General features: G+C 31.2%; 1 protein-coding gene and 1 long non-coding RNA gene across 2 annotated transcripts in view; one reads left to right on the top strand and one right to left on the bottom strand.

Annotated features, from left to right (window-relative positions):
- Window positions 1-1426: 1426 nt before the first annotated feature.
- LOC129220345 (uncharacterized) lies at window positions 1427-11928 on the bottom strand. Its single transcript, XR_008580461.1, has 3 exons — window positions 11791-11928; window positions 11416-11577; window positions 1427-1612 (listed from the first exon to the last, which is right to left on the bottom strand). It is a non-coding gene; the product is annotated as an uncharacterized LOC129220345 (long non-coding RNA).
- A 232-nt stretch (window positions 11929-12160) lies between these two features.
- Window positions 12161-24466, top strand: part of LOC129220344 (putative methyltransferase C9orf114) — a 64057-nt gene continuing 51751 nt past the window's right edge. The window contains exons 1-6 of the mRNA XM_054854750.1: window positions 12161-12346; window positions 12451-12481; window positions 15003-15199; window positions 18017-18084; window positions 18162-18307; window positions 18730-18860. Of these exons, the coding sequence (XP_054710725.1) occupies window positions 12272-12346; window positions 12451-12481; window positions 15003-15199; window positions 18017-18084; window positions 18162-18307; window positions 18730-18860 (648 nt within the window). The 5' untranslated portion in view covers window positions 12161-12271. The remainder of the gene's footprint in view (window positions 12347-12450; window positions 12482-15002; window positions 15200-18016; window positions 18085-18161; window positions 18308-18729; window positions 18861-24466) is intronic.

Below are 24466 nucleotides of genomic sequence, written 5' to 3'. Positions count from 1 at the left end.
AAAGTGCTTAGAGTATAACTAAAACTGAACACAACAAAAATGAAGAATCTTAACAAGTTAATTGATTTTTATGATAAATTACTTTTAAAATAATACAAAAATAAAGTTTTAAAAAGTCCAAGTTGTTTTGAAATTGTTTGATTCAACAGTTCTTGAGGGCATCAAATCTTATAAGATGTACTAATTTTTATCTAGGAAACAAGTACTCAAGTGCAGAAAAATGTTTAATATGGCAACATAGTAGGGTAGACCATCCAGTGAATACCCCCCTCCCCCCCTCAAGTGAATGAGCACTTGGTAATGTTTTCGAAAAAAAAAAAAAAGATTTTAAAACAGTTTTCTTAGATGAATTGACAGTTGTAACTTCCTCCTACCCATTTCCAGAAAGAAAACTAGTTGGAACGCGCTCATAACAAACCCTGATTTAACGAGGAATTCAGAAATACTTGGTTGTCACAATATTAAGTCTATGGAGGCATAACTTGCTTTTAAGGAGCAAACCTTGCTTAAAGCGAGCAATATATTTTGGGATTCATAAAATTTCTATTGACTTCTTCCAGCTCAGTGCAACCTTTTTTTCCGAAAACTTCTTTTAGCATTTTGAAATTAATTGAAAAAGTGCTCAATGTCTCATAAATCCTGAGAACAAGTTACGATAGCCTTAAAGAAAAAAAAATATGGAGTAGAGAATCATTTAAAAATTATAGACTTTTTGACTGCACTGTTATCACTTCTGTGAAATTTACTTTCAAGGAAATTTATCTCTAACTCAAACTAAAGCAGATGAATAAAGTCATAGTGAAAGTAACAACAAATATAAAGAATTTTAATCTTAATCACTCTTAACATGCTCAATGGGTTTTGATGTACAGAAAAACTTCAACGTTTCTTTGAAGTGATATCACAAATGATTGAAGTGATAGTTACGATTATTTTTTAGAAAGCAATAACATAGGAAAGAAAGAGACAAAACAGTTCAAAGTATAGAACCAACTTCTTTAGTATTTTATAGAAATAAAAACTAACAAAGCAAGAATGTATGAATTTTTGTGAGTTTTTTTACGAGCACTCGATGAGAACAAGTAAATATAGCGGTTCCTTTGTGTTCGTTACAAGTGAGTTCGACTACTAGAAAATGCTGCATTCGTCTACTGGTTGGGGTGTTCATTCACTGGGTCAGGGTACCTTTTATCATTTCAATTCCCCAAAAAACCTTATACCGAACTAGAGAAGTTCTCTCAAACTTTTTAAAAGTAATTGAATTACCATCTAAAAAGTTTTTACTTTTGTGCCAAATGCTATAATTTTTAACAATGCTATGAATTTTTGAAAATAAAATTCTGCTTAAGTGTTCATTCAGTAGTTGGTCTACCCTAACTATTCTTACACAAATAAGACACTGGTAGCAAAAGAAACATAAAAAGTGTTGTATGTAATTTGATAATAAAGTGGAATAATAATAATTTTATTTTCGGACAAATCCATTTCCTTACATCTTTATTTGTTTAACAATTTTGGAGTATTACTTTATCTTTATTTGTTGATATTATCTTTTTTGATTAATCATTTTGATCCTTCATCTGCAAGTTTTCTTGGGAACCTTTTGGTTTATCTGTAAAACAAAACCATCAAGATGAATTACTGAGTAAATTTAAAACTATATTGCTTACATAATTCAAACATTTGAAAAATATCTGTTCCCCATATCATTTTCAGAATTTTTTTTTTTTTTTTTTTTGTTTAAAAAAAATTGTACAGATCAAAGTAAAAATTCGAAAACTGTCCCATCCCAACTTGCTAACCCTGATTTCTACAATATGAATGATTTTTGTTTTCAAAATAATTTCAAGAAAACAGCTGTATATTTTATTCTCCTATTAAATTTTATATACCCGGGTTAAAGTTGTCCTATTAAAAAAAAATTTCTAAAATTTTGAACTTTGTTCTAAATATCCTAAAATTTTCATTAGTTTACTCCACATTTTTGTAGCAATTTAATTGATTCAAACTTTTTCTACCGTGCACATTTGTGCAGACCGAAATGTACAGGTGCAGACCGAAATGAAAGTATCAAAAATGATGCGTCTGTTTAAAAATAGCAGTGTTTGTTTTTGTTGAGTGATATTTGCTGTTCTAAAATTTATTCAAAATTGTGTCCTAATTTCTTTTAGCCCTTGATACACTCAAATTGAAATTTCTGTTTCTTGTCCCCCTACCCCAAGCACTTATCTTCTTGAACAGATTTTAACACATTGTCAAATAGTTTCAATTTTACCACCAAAAGTAAAAAATATATATTCTAAAAACTAATTTTAATTACAATTTAAAAAGAGTTATGTTCATTCTGACAAGAGGGATGTTGTCCTCTTTTTCTTATGTAAAGATAAAACTGCTTAAATATGCCCTCCTCTAGCTTTCTTGGAATTTCATTCAGGTGAAAATTTCAAATATCCACCTTTCTCCTTCCTCAACTTGGATTAATTTTGGGAATTATAAAATGGAATTGATTAACAGAAAAAAACAACAAAACCCTTCACAAAAATAGCAACTGCAAAAACAAAAAAATCTTCAATATATGTATGAAAACTACACTAATCAAATTTTATATTAATTCATTCTTTTTTAATTTTATTCATTTCCAAAAAGCTTAGTTCCAACTTTAGGCTATTTTTAAAACAACACATTTTCAAAATGGTAGACAATTAGTCATAGGCATATGAAGTTCGAGACTCTTTGACAGCTTAAATGAAAATACTCAATCTCAAATACATGAGTTACAAAAAAAAAAAAAAAAGTAAAAGATTAATTAAAGTTTTTTCCACATAAATTTACGATCACACTCTGCATTTAACTGGAAATTAAAAGACGAGTTAGAAGGATGAATCATCGAGACAGTGTCTTGATCACATTTGTTGATATTCTTTTCCATGATTGTTTATATTAGTAGTATTTTTTAAGGGAAAAGCACCGCTGTGCATTTAGCTACAGTGATAATTTTTCTTTTTGAGGATGAACTGAAAGATTAATGAATGGAATTAGTTGCATGAATAAAAAAATGACATGCCTTTACTCTACTAATGCCTTTAATTAGCAGAGAAGAAAAAGTTTTAATTGGTTCTTTTTTACTTTTCCTTTAAGCATTCCAGCTCGTGTTTTGGCCACTTTCTGCAAGATTTAAGAGGGCTCTTTTTAGGTACTTTATGGTATGTACCGATATAATATTCCCCCTGTTTTGCAGGATGCATATATAGCAGGGGATCTCAAACTTTTTTGACTCTTGGCACCCTTCGAAGATTTAGAATTTTCTTACGGCACCCTAGTCTATCTCTATTAAGTAAGCAACTAATAAATCATTATTTTTAAGGGTTTTTTCCACACCTGCGCACAGTTCTTGCAAATTTGTGCAGCATATGCAACACAAGATCATATCCTCTTCTCAAACACCCGGTGTTAGATTATAAGAACAGCGGAGTGTTAATACGGCGAACCATGCTCCTATTGATCTCACTTTTCTAGGTAAATCAAATCTTGGAGAAAAAAATGAGGGCACACAACAACATTTTTCTTTTTAAATTCATCAACTACCTAATTTAGGTTTCAAGAAAAATATTCAACATTTTTCATGCTAGTCAAACTTTAGGGAACAATGTAGAAACAAAATTTACCCTAAAAAAAAAAAGATCAGTTGGTTTTGACATCACTCTTCTGCAACAACTTTTGTTCAGTGCCGATCCTATCGGGTGTGCACCACACGCGGGCGGCCAAAGCTAGGGGCATCCGTAAGCAGCATATATTTCTATTAATTAAACAATAGTTCTATTTCTCAAGGATTTCTCATTGCAAAAACATAAAATAAGTGGAAAAAATATGCTGAATTTTAAATAATTATCAAATTATTAAAAATAAGCCCTGATTTCCTGATAGCTTAGTATAGTTTAAGAAAAATATAATGTTAGTGCACAGCGTGTTGGTCCATTTAATCTGCATTTTTAGGCTTTGAATTTTAGAACTCTTTAATGAAATACTCCTTTATTTCCCTATGAACCAGAACCACTTATCTTTAGAACCCTATCTTAGTTTCATCCCCCCCCCTTTTCTTAACTTGGTCAATCATATAGCCTTTTTTTAAAATTTCTATTTTTAACACTTCATAGTCTCCCCCATGTTTGAAGTAAAGATGACTTTTAAATGTGCTTCTAGGGAGCATCAACAAAAACTCTGATCCTTCTTCTAATCTGATCAAAGATTGCACAAAGAATGGAAGGAATGTTTTGGACTTTAATTTCGAAAGATTTGCGGAGGAGAGCCCCGGATTTCTAAAATGATAATTGGGGAATGCGCTTAGCACACAGTTATCTTAAAATAATGTGAGTTAATGCTCCTGGATGAAATCTGAAAGTAAAAAAAAACTACAACTTCAAAAAAGTTTCTGATTACGTTTAAATCCCTCCCCCTAGTATCACTGAATATGGCTCCAAAACTTCATTTTATAGGGCTTCAGTTTCAAAAAAAAAAATTTGGGACAGTCCCAAAACACCCCTACCCTTCAAGTAACATCACCTAAGTTTGTAACTGCGTTTTTGGAACTTCAATTTATAAAAAATTAGGCGCAGGGAGGTTTTATTTTATTTTTCGAAAAAATCGATCGGAGGCAACCCCTATGTCGCATCTCTTACCTTAATGCAACAAATATTTATTATACACATTTTTATGACTTCATTTTTATGACTTCAAAAATCTCAGCAGGAGTCCTCCGAACCTTTCCTCCCTGTATCATTACCAGATACTCTAAAATTGCGTTCTTATGACTATAATGTCAGATTTTTTTTCGAATCAGAACCCTGGAGCCCCTATTAGATGTGGAAAGTTTCAAGAGTGCCCCCTCAAAATTGTTTTCCGGTTTCATCACTGCCAAAAAAAATGTGATTTAAAAGTACGGTACTTTGTAAATTTCCGAAGAAATTCTGCCGGATCCCTACTGTCACCAAAGACAGCCTAAATTTGTGTTTTAGTCTTAAATTTCAGAAAATTTGGATGACAGGCGTTCGAATCCCCTTCTTTTCTGTAATGTCACTAAGATAGCTCAAAATTGTGTGTTTAAAACTTCAGCTTTGGAGAATTTTCGGGAAGTGCCGTGACCCTTCCTAAGCTAAAGTCACCAAAAATAGCTTAAAATTGACTTAAATTTTGAAAGAAATTCAGATGGGAAACCCAAAATAACTTACCCCTAAAGTTTTCAAAAAGGTCCTAAAATTGACTTTTGAGGTCAATTTTGCAAAATTTCTTTGCGGACTCAATGAAAAACTTTTCTTACTTTTTATAAATTAATTATTTTTTATTCTTTTTCTTTTTTTTTTAAAGATCGAACTTGATTCAATAATTTGAAGAGTATGGATAAGGATGTTAAGTATTAGTCAAATTACGCAAAATTCTCTAAAGGGGCGGCACATTAGGTTTTCACACACGGGCGGCCGACACCCTAGGATCAGCCCTGCTTTTGCTACACTGTTGCCTGGTTGTTAAAAGTGACTTGATGATAATGCTTTATTATCAGTTAGGGTTTTTAATGAGGATGAAAGAGAATCTAGGGAGTTTTTTCATACTTTATCAAAAAATGGAGGACTTCTTGACTGGTCAACCGAGCATTTTTTGGCACACTCACCTTACATATATATTGATACCACGGATACTTCGCGGCACCCCTCAAGAATTCCTACGGCACTCAGTTTGAGAACCTCTGATATATAGGATTAAAATTTCCATGTAGGCTGTAGCTAACATTTTCTTTTTAAATGTTCAAATTTGTACAAAAGTTGTAATATTCAAAAATTAAACTTGAGAATGATCAAGTGTTGTGGCAAGAGCTTGCGACCTAAAAAAAAAAAAAAAGATTCCAAACAGACTTTTCCTCTAAAAGTTAGATAGTAAGGTTGCCCTGCCTTCAAATTTTACATTCTAAGTAATTTATTGCTGATTAATTTTTTCTCAGCGATATTTTAGAAGAATATTACACCTTCTTAAATTTTCCAAAAAATTTTACTTAAAAGTAGACACATATTTTTGCTCTATTAAAAAAAAACCTTGATAAGGGTAACTACCAACATTACCCCTCTTATGAAACTGCCACGGGTTGTTATAGAAATAATTACCCAGAAGGATCCAAAATCTTTTTTCAATAGCTTAGGACGTCATGAAAAATAGGTTTACAAATATTGAGCAAACACAGACCTCAACTTTGAAGCTTCAACACCAAATAACTTTCATTTTAATCGACTCAAAAAATTTTGAGTTAAATAATAACACGGTATAGAGACAAGAATTGACATAAATTATGGAAAAAATGCTCTTCAAATACCCTTAAAAAATATTTTCTTCGCTAAAAGGCACAATTTTGGACATACCAAAACGTTAACTGAGCAAATGTATCATTAAAAAAAATTTTTTTAAAATTATTTCTATACGTTTCAAAAAAAAATTAAAGGTATGAATCGAACACTGAATAATTTTTTGTTAATATTTTACACAAATAACAAAAGTAAAGACAGATTATTTACTTTGTAAACAATTTTAGAAAAAAGTAAGTTTGAAATTTGATGCATGTCCAAAAGTTACGATCTTTACAATGTTATTATTTGAGAATTAAGTATATGATGTTTCCGTTTTAAAGGTATTTATCGATCCTCAGAATCAATTTTTAATTGTTTCAAAGTGTTTTCATAAGCTTTTATGCAGTATCTTAGAAGAAAAATAATTTTTCTTAATCATACATGTGAGATGTCCAAATGGCATTACGATCTTGACGTCGATAATTCTGTCCGTTTATTCATAATTTTTGATGATCCACTAACTTCTAACCTCAATAAAAAAGGTTATTATAATGTTATCTTCTTTAATCCATTGGTATTTTGCATAATTAATACGTTACACATTGAACAATACATAATTTACAGTAGAAACATGGCTGGTTATGATCGCAACAAAAGCCATTTTGCGCTAAAATCGCCAAACAAACCTCCGTTGGCGACAACACAGTATACGATAAGCTAAAGGTTACCAGAGGGGAATTCCTGTTCGACAAATGTAGTTTATCGTCAGCTGCATTAGTTTTGGCGACTTTATCGCCTGCACTAGCAATTTTTTTTTCCTCCCCGCTTTTGTTATTTCAGAATTTTTTTTCTCTTCTTTCTTTTGGAAACATAATTTTTCAATCTCCAAATAGAAATACGAATTTCTTTTTTCAATAATTTTTTTTAGACATCGTTTTAATTCTTATGACATTAGAAAAAATATTCATTATTAAAACTGATGTCACTTTTTACATTTGTATTATTTTTAATTTGAAGCTTTTTTATAACCTTTTATCAACTTCTTCAAAATCATTCCAAAACTTTATTATATGTAAAGAGCAGTATGTATAGCCCTTCAAGTACTTCATTAATATCCTCTTTATTATTAAATTGCAAAATTCAAAAAGTAGTAAATAAAATTTTCATTGGAAAAGTTAAAAATCAGATTAACAATTGTCAAAAATGCTGAAACTTACATTATGATGATGTCCAAAATCTGTTACCTACAGACTGCTGATTTAATTTGCTAATTAACAATTTTTACAAATACCTGCTATCTTTTCATGTTCATATATTATGTTGTAGGTATGCATACTATAGAATAAAAGCAAAATTGATGTCAAATTTGAAAATTTTTGAAATTGCTCAAAGTTAACTTTTTTGTTCCCACCTTTTGAGAACTGCCTAAATCAGGGTCCGACTGTATTTATAAATTCATGCCCAACATTTTTTTAGGAGATCAGCGTCACCTTTCATCATTGTCACTCAAATATTACAAAATAATCTTCTTGGGCTTTTAGCTATTTCTTCAAAAGCTAATACCGAAGAAATATTTTTGCTTTTCCAAAACAATAAAGCTATTCAACTACCTTTGTGGAAAACACTTTAGGAATTAACTTATTGTAATTGAAATGAATGCTGGAAGCTAATATGTAAAGTTCTTTTGAATCTAATATATGGGGCATTTCACAGTATTTGGCTGTTATGGACTCTATACATCATAAGGATGTTTTAGCCTCCTACTCATGATTAGTGCAAATAGTAAAGTTAAACTTTTGGAAATGATTAGTCCTATGTGTACTTATGTCACAGCATTGAAAAAAAGTTTAGATTTGTGTTGAATTTCTAAAGATATAGGATGATATATAGCATGTTACGGACTCTACACTCAAAAGACATGGAAATTTTTGCTTAAACTATCTTCAAATTTTCTGTGAAAGTAATAACTATTCTTACCTAATGAGGGTTTTCTACTATGTCTCAGTTTATCCGTAATACATTTAAAAATTAATAAATAATTTTCAAAAGGTAAAAATATTTTTTATAGAATTATTTACTAAAGAACTGCATGTTTATGAACATGTTACGGACTCTACATATTTGTCACGTTGGAGTATTTTTTGAATTATTGTTTATAGAGTCTAAACAACAAAAATACTACCTCATTTTCAATAGTTACAATGATAGAATCAACTGTTACAGCTATTTCTTCATCATATGTGCGAGGGGTGCCCACCTGGGGGGGGCATGCCCCCCCCCAGCCACTGAATGTGCCACTGAGGTATTTTAGGGGTGTTTTGAGGGGTATTTTTCTCATTTTTGGGGGGAAGTTCTTGATATTATGGGGGAGGGGGTCTGTGGGATATTTAAGGAAGTGCATTAAAGCTCTGGGGGGGGGGGGAGTACCAGATTGAAGGTGGCCTCCTGTTGGAACAGACCAAGTGATATGTTGATTTCTTAAGTCTTGAATTTGTTATTAGAAATGATAGGTTTTTATGCAAATTTTGCTAACAATTTAACTTTTAAAGTAAAACCTTGATTATCTGAAGTGATCAATATCGGACCATCTTCAGTAAATCGAAATTTCTGGATAAATTTTAAGGGGGCGGGACATGTTAGGGAGAAGATGTTTTTAAGCCAAAAATTTTAAATTGCATTTTTAAAGGTAAGTTAAATTTTCTGTTAATTCAATTAAAAAAGGCAACATTTTTTGCTTCAGGAATCACATATATTTTTAAGCAACAAAATTTTGTTCATTTCTAATTTAAATAACTGCATTTAATAAAATAAATGTATGATTGGTCATGTAGGGCACAAAAGATCTTATATTTTCATTTAATGGCCCTAACATTAATGTACTAAATGACATCTGACATGCCTTACTTTGCTCCTTTATTTTATCGTGAAGTGATTTTTTTTTTTTTTGTAAAATATAATATAACACTGGAAATTTTTCAAACGTCACACTGGAACTATACTGAAATTCGGAACCACCAGATCAGTAAACATCCTATAAGATAATAAGAGAAATTAGGGCTCATTAGACCGGCCTTGATAATTTTAATGTCCTTTTTTTTTTAAATTTACGACGAACAAAAAGTAGCGCCTATAGTTCCACAATTCCTATAATGAAATCATCTGGTACAGTTATTTTGAACAAATTTTAGAAAATTATTTTGGCAGTGCTATTTTTGATTGATTAACTTTCATAACTAAGCAAATTTATTTTTTAAAATGGTTTTCATGAAGGATGAAGAAATACATTGAATTCCTTTCCTAAAATAAGTTCTTTTAGTTCTTAAGTATTAGCAGTTTAATTTTTTATTGTAAAAAAAAAAAAAAAAATAGGATAAAATTTTTTAAGACCAAGAACCTAGGGTATGGTGGTTCACTTTTAGAAAACCCACAAAAACTTTTAGAACAATTAAAAAAGTAATACTCCAGTATTAGCAATAGTGAAATTGTTGAAAACACAAATTGTGCTGATTCTTGAAAAAGTGTAACAGTAGATGTTGGTCAATTTTAATTATATTGATCTTTAAACTTTGGTTTTTGATTCTAATCACAAAACATTTGTTTGGTACAAATGTTGGATAGTATTTAACATTAAAATTGTAATACAAGTTGTTTTTGTAATGTGGGGACCCCGGGGACTGTGGCAGCTTGGTGCACTTCACAAAGTTCTCTTAAAATATTAATGGGAAAAAAGGTAATGAGTTGAAACATTTCTGGGATGATTAGAAATATTTAATGTAACTCATGGTGGAAAATAAACTACTAATTGAATTTTATGATGAGATTAAAAAAAACCAGACCAATGTGCTATGACTCCTCCTATACACTTACTTGTGCAGTGAAAATTCTTCTGAAAGTCCAAGTTTTTTTTAAAGTATAAGTTGTAATTCCCTTTAAAGGGCTTCTTTTATTCTTCTTTTTTCTGTGCAGGCTGTTCAAGCATTTTGGTGAAGAAAGAGCTGCATTGAAACAGTTGCCAAATGTAGAGTTTGTAACGTTTTGTAGAATCCGTAACCAAATTTAGAAAATTAATAAAAAATACCGAATTAAAATTTTTTATGAAACTTATTTTAGAACATTGTAACACCTTAGGTGAAATTAGAAAATATTCAATTTAGTGATATAAAATGCATAAATAAAAATGTTAACAAAACTTTCCTTCTAATTATTGTTACGGACTCTACAATCGTCACCATTTTCACATCTTATAATTTTTTAACAAATGCACTTTTTGATTAAAATTAGTATATGTATTAGAGATAATCCTTTACTTTATTTGTCCCAAGCACCATTTCTGGCTTTAAATTCAGTTCAAGTCACTATTGAAGAAAAATACAATGTAGAGTCCGTAACGATAAAAGTTGTATTTTTGACGTTTTAATTGCGATTACATGGATAATATGAAGTAAATAAAGAAAAAAAATATGACATGCATGTCCTTTGGAATGTGCTTTTTCAATATATATATATAAATTTTAACCTTTTAACAAATTTTGTTATGGACACCCCTATGTCACAAATACCGTGAAATGTCCCATATATTAAAATATATGGGAATATTTCGATAATTGTGAATCTGGCAATCTTCCTTCATTGGCGCCAATTTTTGGCTCCAGCACCTGCGCGAGAGGTATTTTTCTTTGCAAATCTAAACAAAGAGATCAGAAACATCTATTCATGTTGGGTTACTCTAAATCAGCAGGGTTACCAAAATAAAACTTTTTATGCAAAAATGAGACGATCGCACCAGATTCGAAAACCAATTATCGAAATATCCCCAAATATATTGAAAACTAAATTTGGTTTCCCTCACATCATTGCGCAAAACTATAAAAATAATTAATGGTGTAGCCAGGGAAAGTTATGAAACGGGATATGGGGAAATTTTGAAGAGGAATTCGTCCTTTTTGTGGTCAAAAAACGAAAAATTCAGAGTTTGTGAGGAGGATAATGTCTCCAAATCCACCCCCTGGATACACCACTGATAAAAACTAAAATGTTATGAAAATACTAAGCTAATTACAAGGGGAAAAATAAGTAAAAGGAAAAATACCAGTTGATTGTCCTTCTCTTTCATCATACAATTGCTGGAAAAAGTCTGCAGCAAAACTAATGATATCGGTTGGGTTATTTTTTATGACTGCATAACTAAAATCATGCAAAAGTTTTGGAAGTTCTTCCGGCACTTCTGGTCTTATTCTAGTCACCGACATAGCTGAAAAAAATTTTGATTCTAAATTTTGTTTATTGAAACACAATAAATATCGAGCATTTTTTCAAATATAATTGTTTTCCTCTTACACGTTTCTGTATTTGAAATGAGAATAAGTACATTAAAAAAAAAAAAGCAGAAAGAAAAACTTCCGCATTTTCTGCGAGGAATATGAACAATAATTATCTAATTTGGGAACAGAAATGTAATACTTACTTTAAAAATAATATTTCATTAAATGAAACTAACTTCTCGTTGACTTTCAGCGGGCAGTTCGCAACAAGCTTGTTTTTAACAATCTCATAAAAATGATTACAATACCTATTGTTTTCATACAAATAGGAAGCAGTTTAATTTGTTGCTTAGCAACTAGGCTGAAACACGGTGCCAGTTTTCTTAGAGCAATATTTAAATTGAAAACCAAGTAGGTCTTTGGTTTTTTGTTTATTTTTTAATAAATGAAACATAAACAATGAAAATGACTTGAAACTAAAGCATGATTTCTTTTTCGAAATCAATACGGACATGTAATTTTATTTTCTAGTAACAAAAGCTATTATACATATTTGGCAACATGCCTGGAACACGTTGAATTGTTTATCGTCCTTAGCCCTGGTTTGATTTGCATTTAATTTAAATAAAATAACTTACTGCTGAACTTAACTTGATTAAATAAGGAACGTGAAGTATAAAAATCATGGAAGAAAAATTGAAAACTCCTTCAAACGTCAGTCCTTTGAAGAATGGGGTGTCTAAAGAAGGTTTAGCGCCTGTAAGTGACTTGCGCTTTCTTTGAGTAAATGATTAAACTTTTAATTTATGTAATAAATCTGTCTAATAATAACTGCTGACACATTGTTAAAATTTTTCTTACAGGGAATGAGTTGGAAGGAATGGAAACAAAAGAGTAAGTTTTGGAGTTCATTATAATTTGTCATTAAAAGCAAGGATTACTTTGCATACGGGAGCCGAGCTACTGCGCTTTTCTTTGTCGTGTGAATGTTCACATTTTGGGCGGAATTTAAACTATATTCGCATTAAAATAAGTCTGCAAACTATAAGGCTCTTACCCTTTCGTTAGAAATTAAGTCTTGAGTATAAGCTGTGTTTATATAAAGACTCTGCATCCCTCTTTTGGCGGGACGCTGCCTCCGAACTCATTCCTTTGGAGATAAGTGGCAGAGTGGCACTCTCCTAGAAATGACCTGCTTATTTGTTCAAATTCTGTCGGATGTGAAAAGTTAGATTATTTTTAACGCTTTTGAGGCAATTGAAATTTGCTGAATGGAGATAGATAAAACATTTGTCTGGCGCATGCAAATGGTATGACGCGTGCTCAGCACTGGTTAATAATTAAAGAATTATTATTCTTTATTTAGAATTAGTTTGCATGCCTCGATGTAGACTTGGATTCTATATACAATGAAATAATAAGCTGAAAATCACAATTTTTGAACTTGTGTCAGGCTAGCTCTGCGGTATAGAAATCAAAGTTATTTCAAATAATCCTTCAGTTAATTATTTTTTGACTTTTTTGGCCATCTATGCTCAAATTTATCTTTTACCAGGACGTCTTGCAAGCATACTACCTGACAGCTATGTAGCTGAACCAAATCAGATTCTGTAAATGGACTAACGCCACTCCATTGAGTTACTTTTAAAATTTTATTTCTGGTATTCCGGAATCGCTTTTCATTTTTAGTTGTGCAGTTATTTCAAAATCAATTACAATCACTTCCAAAAATCTACATGGCTCAAAGAAGAGAATTAATGGATCTCTTCTTCAGACGAAGTTATCAACCCCCTTTATTTTTCAAATGATGGTGAGCTAAAATTTATTTAAAGCTAACTAATTTTTAATAAAAGCAACTGAAATCAATATAAGTATTTCAAAAAGTGTAGAATTACGTTTTTAATTTCTGTGGCTAAGTAAACTTGAGAAAAATTACATTGTTCAGATAATAAAGCTGTCTGAAGTAAAATGTAAAAATGTGTCGTAGAATTTAATTTTTCTAATATATAATGTCCTACAGATGAATGTGTGAGCAGTGTTCATTGAAAATAGCTTCAATTAGCTGTAGAGACATATCGAGTACTCGATAACTACTCGGTACTCTGCCAATTTGCCGAGTACTCGATACTCGGCCAAATTCTGATCAGATACTCTGCCAATACCGAGTAGTTGCAAAAAATTGAATATTGTCCAAGGCAGATACTAAAATTTATAGAAAAAAGAGCAAAAATTATATTCTGCAAACATTTACAATTAAAATTTATAACTCGAATTTTAAATTTTGAGAATAATGAAGTTTGTAATACTTTAATGGAATAAATCTTTATTTTAATGTCTTCAAAGTTGATAAAAATTATTTGTGTAAAATTATGCAAAAAAAGTATAGAAAAAATGGAATTTTTATGTTGAAAATGGATTTTTGTTACAAACAAAAATTATAGAAAATTATGAAAATACCTTTGTTTAAAATATAAAAGGAAATAAAACAACGTTAAAAGCACAGTGCAGGAACACTGCAGACATGTGTTTTGGCATTGCAAGGAATTCTTTTTTCAATGCACAACATGGGAGCTCGTGAATTTAAAGGCATCCGACAAAAGTTGGATTTTTTTGTCGAATGTCTTAACATTCTTTAGCTCACATGTTATGCACTGAAAAAGACGTTCCTTGTAACGGGGGGGGGGGGGGGGCAGAAACACATGGTCTGCAGTGTTCCTGCACATTTGTTGTATTAAAATTATTTATGTTTTGCGGACTAAAACTATAATTGATTGGTATAAATTTGTTTTAATTCCAACTTGATTAATCATACCTTTTATTTATTTATTTTTAATTTTAAAAATTTTTTTGTAAAATTTGACACTAACAAAATTGTTTATATAATGCGTAAATTGAATTTCAGCAGGAATTTAGTTTTAAAAACTATTATATGGACAAGGAGGTCTATACTACTATTCCAATAAGTTGAAAATTCATGACATGTGTCGGTGGTTCTTCATAAAACATAATTGGTACTTGGTAACTCGGCCGAATAGTGAAAGGCCGAGAACTCGTTACTCGGCCGCATACTCGGTACTCGGCGAAAGTGCTACTTGGTACGTCTCTAATTAGCTGTTTTAAACTTGTTAATTCTACAGTGTTGCACATATATGTTTATTATTTTTCTTATAAAGGTCTATGCATAAGATTTATTTTGGTTCCTGGATTTTTCTTGGTGCATGAGAATGGTTTTTTGCTGTAGTTTTTTCGTTGAAGGATATGAAGTTGTCAAATTTCTGTAACAGCATAATATTTTTTTGTAATTCTTGCATTCTTAGTAATTTGATATTCCTTATGTTGGTGTTTTAGAATGTGTAGTAAGTTGTCTTTAGACCTATTAACTTTGAAAATTAACAGATTTTACTTTATTTACCAGGAAAGGAGAATAAATTATGGAAAGAATCTAAAGCCTTAAAAAAGCAAAAGAAGTCTGAAGAAAGTGTAAAACGCCTACAGGATAAGTCTTTAGGTGATCATAAATTGGTAAAAGATTGGACTGTCAGCATAGCCGTTCCTGGATCTATTCTTGACAATGCCCAATCTCCTGAATTAAAGACCTATTTAGCGGGGCAGGTGTAGTTTTTAGTTCTATCTTTTTTATGTGCAGTAAAAGCTTGACTGCCCAAATAAATATGAAAAGTTAAATTTTGGATGATAAGATCATTATGAGGTAAAAAGTAAAGCATATTTAAATATACTGAAGAGTAATTCCCTTAGACTGAAAAAATGGTAGGGTGCTTTCATAGAAAAAGACACATTTATCAGTTAAAAGGGAACTCTTTAATTAGAAGCTTTGTAGTAGAAAAGATGTCTTTTTATACTCTTTTGTCAAATTGTAGGTATGCTATGAATTTTTCATTAGTAAGGTTTTTTAACTTATAAAAAGCTTTTTAAGAGTTTGGTTTATAAAAAATATGCTAAGATCTGTAACCCTTTTGCTGCTGATCTAGGGGGCGTAACACTGAACAGCTTCTCCTCTTCAATCAGTGTGGTATATAAGTTGTTTCTAAGTTTTGGCAAAGGGGCAGTTTATCAGCAGTGAATGTGTTAAAGGGGCAAGGAGGATGCATTGAGAAATACAAAAAAAGAGGATGGCTCAGAGCCCTCCAAAAATGCCTGTGGGAAACATATTGAGGAGGCTACAAGAAATTAAAAAGTGAAATTTCATTAATAATATTTCAGAAGTAATTAAAAAGTCAAAGTAAGAAAAAATACTGTATTGAAGACAATCTAAAAAACCTTGCATTTGCAAAAACGGCTCATTTTTATGTAAGTGGAGCAGCTTGGTATTTTGTATAAAATTCAATAAAAATACTAAAACCGCTTATCTAAATATGTTTTTGAGCTTTGACAATCATTTTAAGAACTTGCATAAAAATAAAACTAAGTCATGCGCACTAGTAACACTAAGTCATGCGCTTGAAAACGCTCGGCCGGGAAATGCAGGGCGAAATAACTTTTTTGCGGAGTTTTGCTATTTTTGTGGAGCAGTTGGCAATCCTGTTTATATTTATTCTTTAGTGTATTTCCACATAGCAAGTTTGATAGGAATTTTCCCCCAAAACTTGATCCAAATTGTTTAATCTATTTACTTTAACGTTTTCAAAATGCCTGGATGAGAACCAGAGGTTTTTAAAGAAGGAGATCTGGGAAATTTCCACAGGAATTCTACTATCGTGTCCAGTTCTTAGCTTATGTCTGCGAAAACAAAATACATTCATTGTTTTTTGTGTCTCAGTTCAGGCTTTATTTTAAACATGGGAAGACTTTCAAAATACTTTTGCGGCAACTTCTTACCTGCATGTAACACTCATGCAAGTTTTTATTTTGTATACTTTCGTATTCATAGTCATTAATCTTCCCTGTACAGTCAAACCTTGATATCTCGAACCTCCTTATCTCGAAACCCTTGATGTCTCGAAAAAACATTTTCCCCCTGCATTTTCTATAAAAACCCGTATGTATTTTCTATAGTTATCTCGAAATTTATTTTTCAAAACCCTTGATATGTCGAAATGTTTGCACAGCAGCAAGTTTCAGTTGTCGTTTTTCTTTGGCAATTTTTGTAGTAAAACCAGTTCCAGGGACTAGTTTTCACCTCTCTTCTTGGAAACTTTGTGATTAGGGGATTGAAGCAAGATAATAGGGGAGGTTGGTATGAAAGGGGTGCTGTGTTTTCCCTAGAGTTTAGAATCTTTGTGCATTTCTCTCGAACATGTTGTCCACTTTGAGGAAAGGGGGTTGATTTTTCGCCAGTCAGTTTTCAAGTGAAAACAGAAAATGCGTTCCTCATTTTCATCATTCTGCTTTTTTAACTCCTACAAAATGGCTGCTGAAAACTTTTTGAATGTGGGGAGCTACTAGTTGAAGATAAGAATTTTTAAATTTTTAGGTGAAAAACCACATTGAAATTGTTGTTCATTTCAAAATCTCTTCCTGTGCACTTTCGACAATAGGGAAGTTTTCGATTTTTCAATTTTATTTTTATATGATAGAGTAACATGTATGAACATCATAGGTGAAAAAAATTTTGCGATACGATAAGCAGTTTTTTTAAATTAATTTTTAAAGTTCAAGCCCTTGTGACGTCAAATGGCATAGGAAGTGACGTCATGCGCTCTTCCGATAGGAGAGAAACGCTAGCGAACCGGTTCCCATACCATGGGAGAAACCGAAGAACGTGCATTCGACTTTGAAGACGAAACGTAAAAGGCTTATCTCCTCGCATTTAACTCCCCGCGTTTCTGGAACATTAAACCTCTATCCTCTCGTAAATATTCGAATATCCTCATTGATATTACTTGAGGAAGATAATTTAGATTGTGTTTTAACGAATCCGACCTCCGTAGTGTGTTCAAAAGGATTATTGAGTTTCTAAAAAATAAAAATATCAGCGCACTTAAAATGTCCCTAGCGAAAACAAGGGATCTTCGGCAGAAGGCTGCCCATTCGCGCCCTGTGACGTAGGCTCATGACGTTTCAGAAGAGCGCACTTTTGCGCGTGGATTTTTAAAAATTCATTAAATGAACCACGGTGTTTTAAAATTCGGCGATGGTGAATTTTTTAGTTTTGAGGGTCAATTAACAATATCCAATAGCCAAAATATGAACATTTAATAGGTTGCAACTTCCCTATTATAAAATTTCAATTCTAGCAAAATATTGAAGACTACTTTATTGATCAAAATTCAAAGTAGTCTCATAGTACATATATAAATGCATATAGTGTACGCTGTGTGTAATTATGAGAGTTTCTAGTGTAATTTTTTTTAAACCTTGATAACCCAAAAACTCGATATCTCAAATTTTTTCCCCGTACCGAGCGATTTGAGATATCGAGGTTGTACTGTATTTTATAATTTATTTTCTATTCTTTCTTTTCTTCTGTAGATTGCTCGAGCTGCTGCTGTATTCAATATCGGTGAAATAATAGTTTTTAATGATACGCCTGTGGCAAGGTAATAATGATTTCTGAAATTTTGTTTGATATGTCAATAAAGTGAATCTAGTTTTTAAATTCGTTTTGTTTTTGCAGCATGGTTGAAGAGGATGACCAATCATTAAAGTTACACAGAAAGAATCATGGATCTGTACAGATGATAAGAATATTGCAATTTCTTGAATGCCCTCAATATTTACGGAAGTATTACTTCCCCCTTCATAAAGATTTGGAATATGCTGGTAATTTCTTTATTTTTTTAATTAAATATATTTGTAAGAAAAGTGTTATTGATTTGTAAATGTTTTGGAATCAAACTTTATTTGCTCTGAAATAGTTTATTAGGAATTTAATATTACAGTGGAACCCCCCGATTTAACGAATTCATTGGTACGGAAACTTAGTCTCTGATAAGCAATTTATACTCTAATTTTAAGCTTGCAAAATAGTGCTTCTCTTGAATCTGCTAGGAAGCTGGTCGCCCTAAATTAAATAATAAATATACCAAACAAGTTAAAGAAATGAGATTGCGAATTGTAACTACCAAAAAATTAAAAATCTAGCTTGATTTTCTCACAAAATATATCATGGTGATTATCATAAATGCTGGTACATCGTACTTGAATCATTCTCAAGTAATTAACATTCAGAAAATATGTTTCAGGTCTTTTGAATCCACTTGATATTCCTCATCATCTAAGAGTAGATGAAGATTCTGAATATCGGGAAGGAATCGTTTTAAATAAACCTGTGAAGGAAGGTAGAGGATCGTTTGTCTATATAGGCTTAAAAAAAGTATGTTGTATCATATGTCATTGCAATATTGTCATCACAACTATGCATGAATTAGTTTTCCAAATGTTATCTTTTATCACCTGTATAAATGAGGAATGCATGCTTTTTTTAGTTACTGATAAGTTTATTAAACTTCTATTCCTGGTGAATTCCGTTGTAACGGACGTTACATTCTCACACAAAATCAATTATAAAAAGATTATAAGATGCATATAAATGCTTCAAAATAGGAGCAAGTTATTTTTTCTTGATAAAGCCAAGACTGAAGATTACTTTGACCCCAGCAGGGTTGTAAGAGTTTCGGCCAGTGGTGGTTTTAACCATGGATAAAACCGGTTTAAACCGGCTGGAATAAAATCAGTTTTATCCCGTTTTGGCCACTTAGGTATTTATCAAATTTTAAATGAAAACCAAATAATTTATCAAAAATAAATAAAAACAAACCATAATCGATCATCTTTCATTATTTCTCTAGTATATTTTACAGTTTGTAGAAATTACAGCATGTTTAGAAGATAAGGTTTACATGAAAAATATGCAGTAACATTAAAAAAATAATAGAGTGAAACATTGTAAGCTGAATAGATAGGTTTTAATCCTCGTACACAAACGTACAAAGTCTTTGAAAGTATTTCAAGTAATTTTGAAAAATAACTGAGAAAAAAAAACTTTTTTAGAAACATATATAGGCATTTTTTTTAAAACAAAACTAAAGGTATAGGGGGAAACACTTTTGAAAATTAAAAAGCAACACTACTGAAAAGTTACTATAGTTATGTTAGACTGTTTTGTATTCTTTATGTCTTTTGTTTTAGTTATGAGCAATTTCAGGTTATAATTTTGAAGAAAGTTGAAATTTGTTCACTACTATTGTTACAATAATGTAAATTACTTCTCAAATATTATATTTAATTAACTAAAATTGCTGTGCTTAATTAAAAAACTTCCAACTAACAGATTTGTTAGTTACAAAACACACATCTCTCGCATACATACAAATTAGAACTGTATTTTCATGTAATTTAGTTTTGGCCAGTTCTGTGGTGGTTAAATCCAGTTTTGGCCGGTTTTAGCCAGTGGCCTGGATAAAATCGGTTTTGTCCGGCCAAAACTACAACCTTGGACCCCAGTAGCAGAAACTTTCTAGCCAGTCTGCGACACTATTATAGGCAGTTGAAAATAGTCTGCAACATTATTATTAGTTTTATTAAGTTTTCATAAAATACATAAGCGCCTTGTTCTTGAAAAGGTCAAGATTCAAATTTTTCAACTGGCCAGTGGCCACTATACCCTAAAAACTTAGTAGCCACCACTGTCGCCGATTTTTTAAAGTATAAAAATGTGTTTTAGTTTATAGCAAAGTTTCTAAAACAATGAGGATTAAATACAATTGTGTAGGTAATTCATTTTCCTGAAAATAATATTTAAAAAAAATTATTTATTGTACATTTTTGCTGTCTTCAATAGTTTGTATGGAGGTAAAAATCCAGTTCTGTTTTTGGAAACTTAGGCACGTAACAGTCTATCTTGCGAATGACCAAACATGGCATCTACGTGAAAAATTCATGATTCATACTTGCAAACTCTACTGTTTTTTAACCGGCGACCCCAGTTTTTTGCTTCCATTTCCCGTTTTTTACGATTTTTTCAGTCGATCATCAAAAAGTTTCACTTTCTTCTCAATAGAATTTCTAATCAAGGTCGGAATAAGAATTTTTTCCAATTAATAACTCCGTTAGTAAAAAATTTTTTCAAAGCTTTCCACATTGCATGTTCAACGAAGCACGTGCTCTTCCTAAAATGGCAGCAGATTTCAATCTTTTTGCATCTTGAAAATTTTTCAGTTATTTTGAAAGTTTGAAGTTTTTTTTAACATGTGCAACCCTATACCTACTTTATATATATATTATTTTCATTTTATATTGATTTTTTTTTTCGGATTTTGGGAATTAAATTTTGGTAGCTACTTCTCTGGAAGAGACTGGGGAATGTACAGAACTTTAAGCAAATTCACTACTTATGATTAGGTCTTTCCTTTGCAGTTTTTTTTTTCTTGCTGCTACCAATTAGCTTATATCTGCGAAAAATCCCCATTTCACTTTAAATTTAGTATTCGTGTTATTTAAAAGCACAATTAATACTGTTGTGAAGATATGTCGCTGGTGAATCACCTATATACCTCTAGTGGAATCTCCTGTTTTTTTTTCTTCGAAGGTTGGCAAGTATGATGATTATAGATTTTTGAATTCGTTACATAAAAATAGTAATAAATTCAAAATCCTTAAACTACAAATTAGATGAAATAGTCGGTGTTTAGCACATTAGGCTCTAAAGCAATGAAGATAAGATACTATTCTAAAGATAAAATCTTGCATTTTTCAAGACAATAATTAAGAATTATCTGAAAAAACGGCACATTTTGCATAATTTTCAACAGTTTGCATTGCAATAAATATCCAGTTCCATTTATAAAAACGCAGGCATTTAAAGGGTCTTTCATACTAACATCTTGGGAATGACCAAACATGGCGACTATGCCAAAAATTAAGATATAAATTTCCGAATTTGTTGCAAAAAAATAATAAAAAATCCTCATGAGATTACATTTTAGTTGAAAGTTTTTAGCACTTTTGCGTCCAAAGCCAGGAGGATAAAGTGAAATTTTAAATATAAAATTTTTCATTTCTCAAGAAAATTATTTTAAAAAATAAAATGTGCAGCAAACTTTTTTTATTTAGTTATATTCATTAGTTTACAGTAAATAAAATATCCAATTCTGCTTTGTTTTTGAACACTTCAGCATCTACTTTGATCTTGTGAATAACCAAATATGGCGACTATGTTTCTAACTGAAATGCTGAAGCATCCTTTCCGATCAAAAAATGATCTCCAAACGATCTTTGCCAAGTTGTGTTTTTTTCTTTTTACTTTTTTTTTTGTTTCTATCCTTTGGTAAAATGATCTGCAGTCCTCTGAAAAATCTGCGACACGCATCTCAGTTTCTACTACCGGGACTTTGACCAGATTTCAAAATTTATTTTTGTATTTAAGCTGCAAAAAACTACCATGCTCTACTGTTTTTTGGACTTAAATTTGAAAAACTTTCCAAGTGAAAGCACCCGAAACCCATCCAAGATCATCAATATCTAAGTGCTTTTGAACTTCGAAAATTTTCCTGTACAGAGTTCCAATCCTTCAGTGTTAAGAGATGTTCGACAATTACATTTTCAAGATTACAATTCCGAGGAAGAGCCTTCTTATTCGTTAAATTATTGAAGATCGTCTAAAATTACGTTTTTGGAATTTCAGTGTCGAAAATAAGCTGAAGGAGTTTCTACATCTCGACTCAAGGACGGGGCGATCGCCGTTCTCTTGTATCCAACCTTGCCTTAAGTTCATTTAAGACTTCGAAACCATGAAGACAGTTGTTAAAACGATTTTTAAATTTAACAAAATGGCACTTTGTCCTGCCTTCTCGACGGTAGAGCTCAGTTTGACGGTGGGTTGGGTGGTGAACCCATACTTTTAGTAGAGAACTTTTATTTAGTTATGCATTTAAATGTACAAAAAAGTTTTAGTGATCTCTATGTCACTTGCTTCTCTTGTCTGCTATTACTTTCTTTAATTTTAAAAACTGCTGCTGTGGAGGTAAAATGCTACGATTATAAGCTTCTTCCGAAAACGGCAAAATGGAGTCTTCGCCTACCACTTGTTGAAAAAGGTGTTAAATCGGAAATACCTCTGCTTTATAACGACCCCCATTGTAATGTTCCCTTTCATAAAGTATAAACTGAACAAATAAAAAACCTTAATGGTGAAAGAATACATGCCTCATGTGGTTTATCTGCCTTTTCTTGGTCGCCCTCTTACAGTCATTATGTTTATCAAAGAACTTAACCAACTATAATTTACTTTTTTGCCCACAGACTGCTTAGAAAAAAAAAACTTTTCTTTTTTACGACCAATTTCAGTTTTAATTGGCACTGAAAAAGGTTGTTGGGTGATTTTGGAAACATCATGAAAGAAAGATTTATTTGTAATGCATATTAACTTTCATTCAATTGGATTCCATTACTCATCTGAAATAGTTGACATGTGCAAGTGGTTCCAGAAAAAAAAATCGCTATAACAAGTTTAAAACTTGCTGTATATTCTTTTCCGATTCACATGAAAAGCTCACAGCTCTTTTTTAAATATGATTTCATATTTAAAAAAGAGATGTGCTGAGAAGAACAGGTAACAATTGATTTAGCCATAGATTTTATAAAGATTTTCCATGTCTTTTGGTGTATCTTAAAAACACTGTTGTTTTTAAGACTGGTGAGAAGACTACATTAATACTTCAATGAGTATGATACTGGGAACTGAACTTACCAGGAATCATAACAGTTCTGGAGTTACACGCTAAACGAACTCGTAGCACAGCAATTAGGATAGCCTTACTAAAGGATTCTTAAATATAGGTTAATGACAAATTATGTGAAAATTGGAATTTTTAAACTTTAATTGAACATTTAAGAGCTCTTCTATGTTATGAAGAATATTTTTTAAAATTTGAATTGAGAGTTATGAGTACTATTTGTACCATATATGTGAATTTTTCACTAATTGGCAGAATTTGAAAATTTCAATCTTCAGGTTCACAGAATTCTGCTTCATTGTTATTCTTTTTCCTAAAGTTACAAAGAAAAATATTAGAATTTAACAAAAAAACTCATGCTTTCAAATATTAACTTTCTATTTTTACTCAGGAAACCGAAGAATAAAAATGTTGAAGTTTTAGATTTATAAATGTATGTCCTTGGTAGCAAAAAAATATTAAATTTAAAACTCTAATAATTTCACGTGTATTGTGTGTCAATGGTCATTATTGCATTAATTGGTTTTTAAATTTCAGTTTAATTTGTATGTTTTAGAAACATACATGCAAAGCTCAACATATCAGATAATTGTAATTTTATATTAAAAAAGCTACAATTTAGATCACGTGAAAAAGTGTGCTTTTTCTGGAAAAATTGTACTTCCCGAGTCATGGAAAGTTCCAAGCAAAAGTCGTGGATTTCAAAGCTCTAAATGTAGCAGATACTGTGCCCTTTGCCAAGTGTTTTTAATTCATTACTTCTTCTGTTAGCTTTGATAAAGATTTTTTGTAATCCAAAAACACGTCTACAATTAGTTTTTCAAATTTTTTGTGCTAAATTGTTATCTATTACATCTGTGAAAGTAGAGATTGTAAAATCGGAAATTTTTGGAGCTCAACCATTGAATATTAGAGAACTTTATTTCTGAGATTTTGTTACTTCCATGAACCTCTACTTGTGTTTTAAAATTTAATTTTACACTCAAAACTTTTGTTGCTATATTTATTCTTGCAAAATCTCCCTATGTTGACAACTATGGTATCTACCAGGAAGTATGAAATCATATGATAACTGTTTGATCAAGGAATGAGTTGGTTTTGATATTGAACACCTGATATAAACATATTTAAAAATTATTTCCCTCAAACATCTGTTCTAAATTACTTTTAATAAATCTAACCTATAAAATTAATAAGATTTGTGCCTGTTTTGCATTTGTTTGTTTTTATGTTGGTTGTATTTCAG

The sequence above is a fragment of the Uloborus diversus genome, chromosome 4, assembly GCF_026930045.1.
Source record: "Uloborus diversus isolate 005 chromosome 4, Udiv.v.3.1, whole genome shotgun sequence".
Taxonomy (NCBI): domain Eukaryota; kingdom Metazoa; phylum Arthropoda; class Arachnida; order Araneae; family Uloboridae; genus Uloborus; species Uloborus diversus.
The sequence above is the reverse complement of the archived record's forward strand: the minus strand, read 5'-3'. Positions and strand labels throughout refer to the sequence as shown.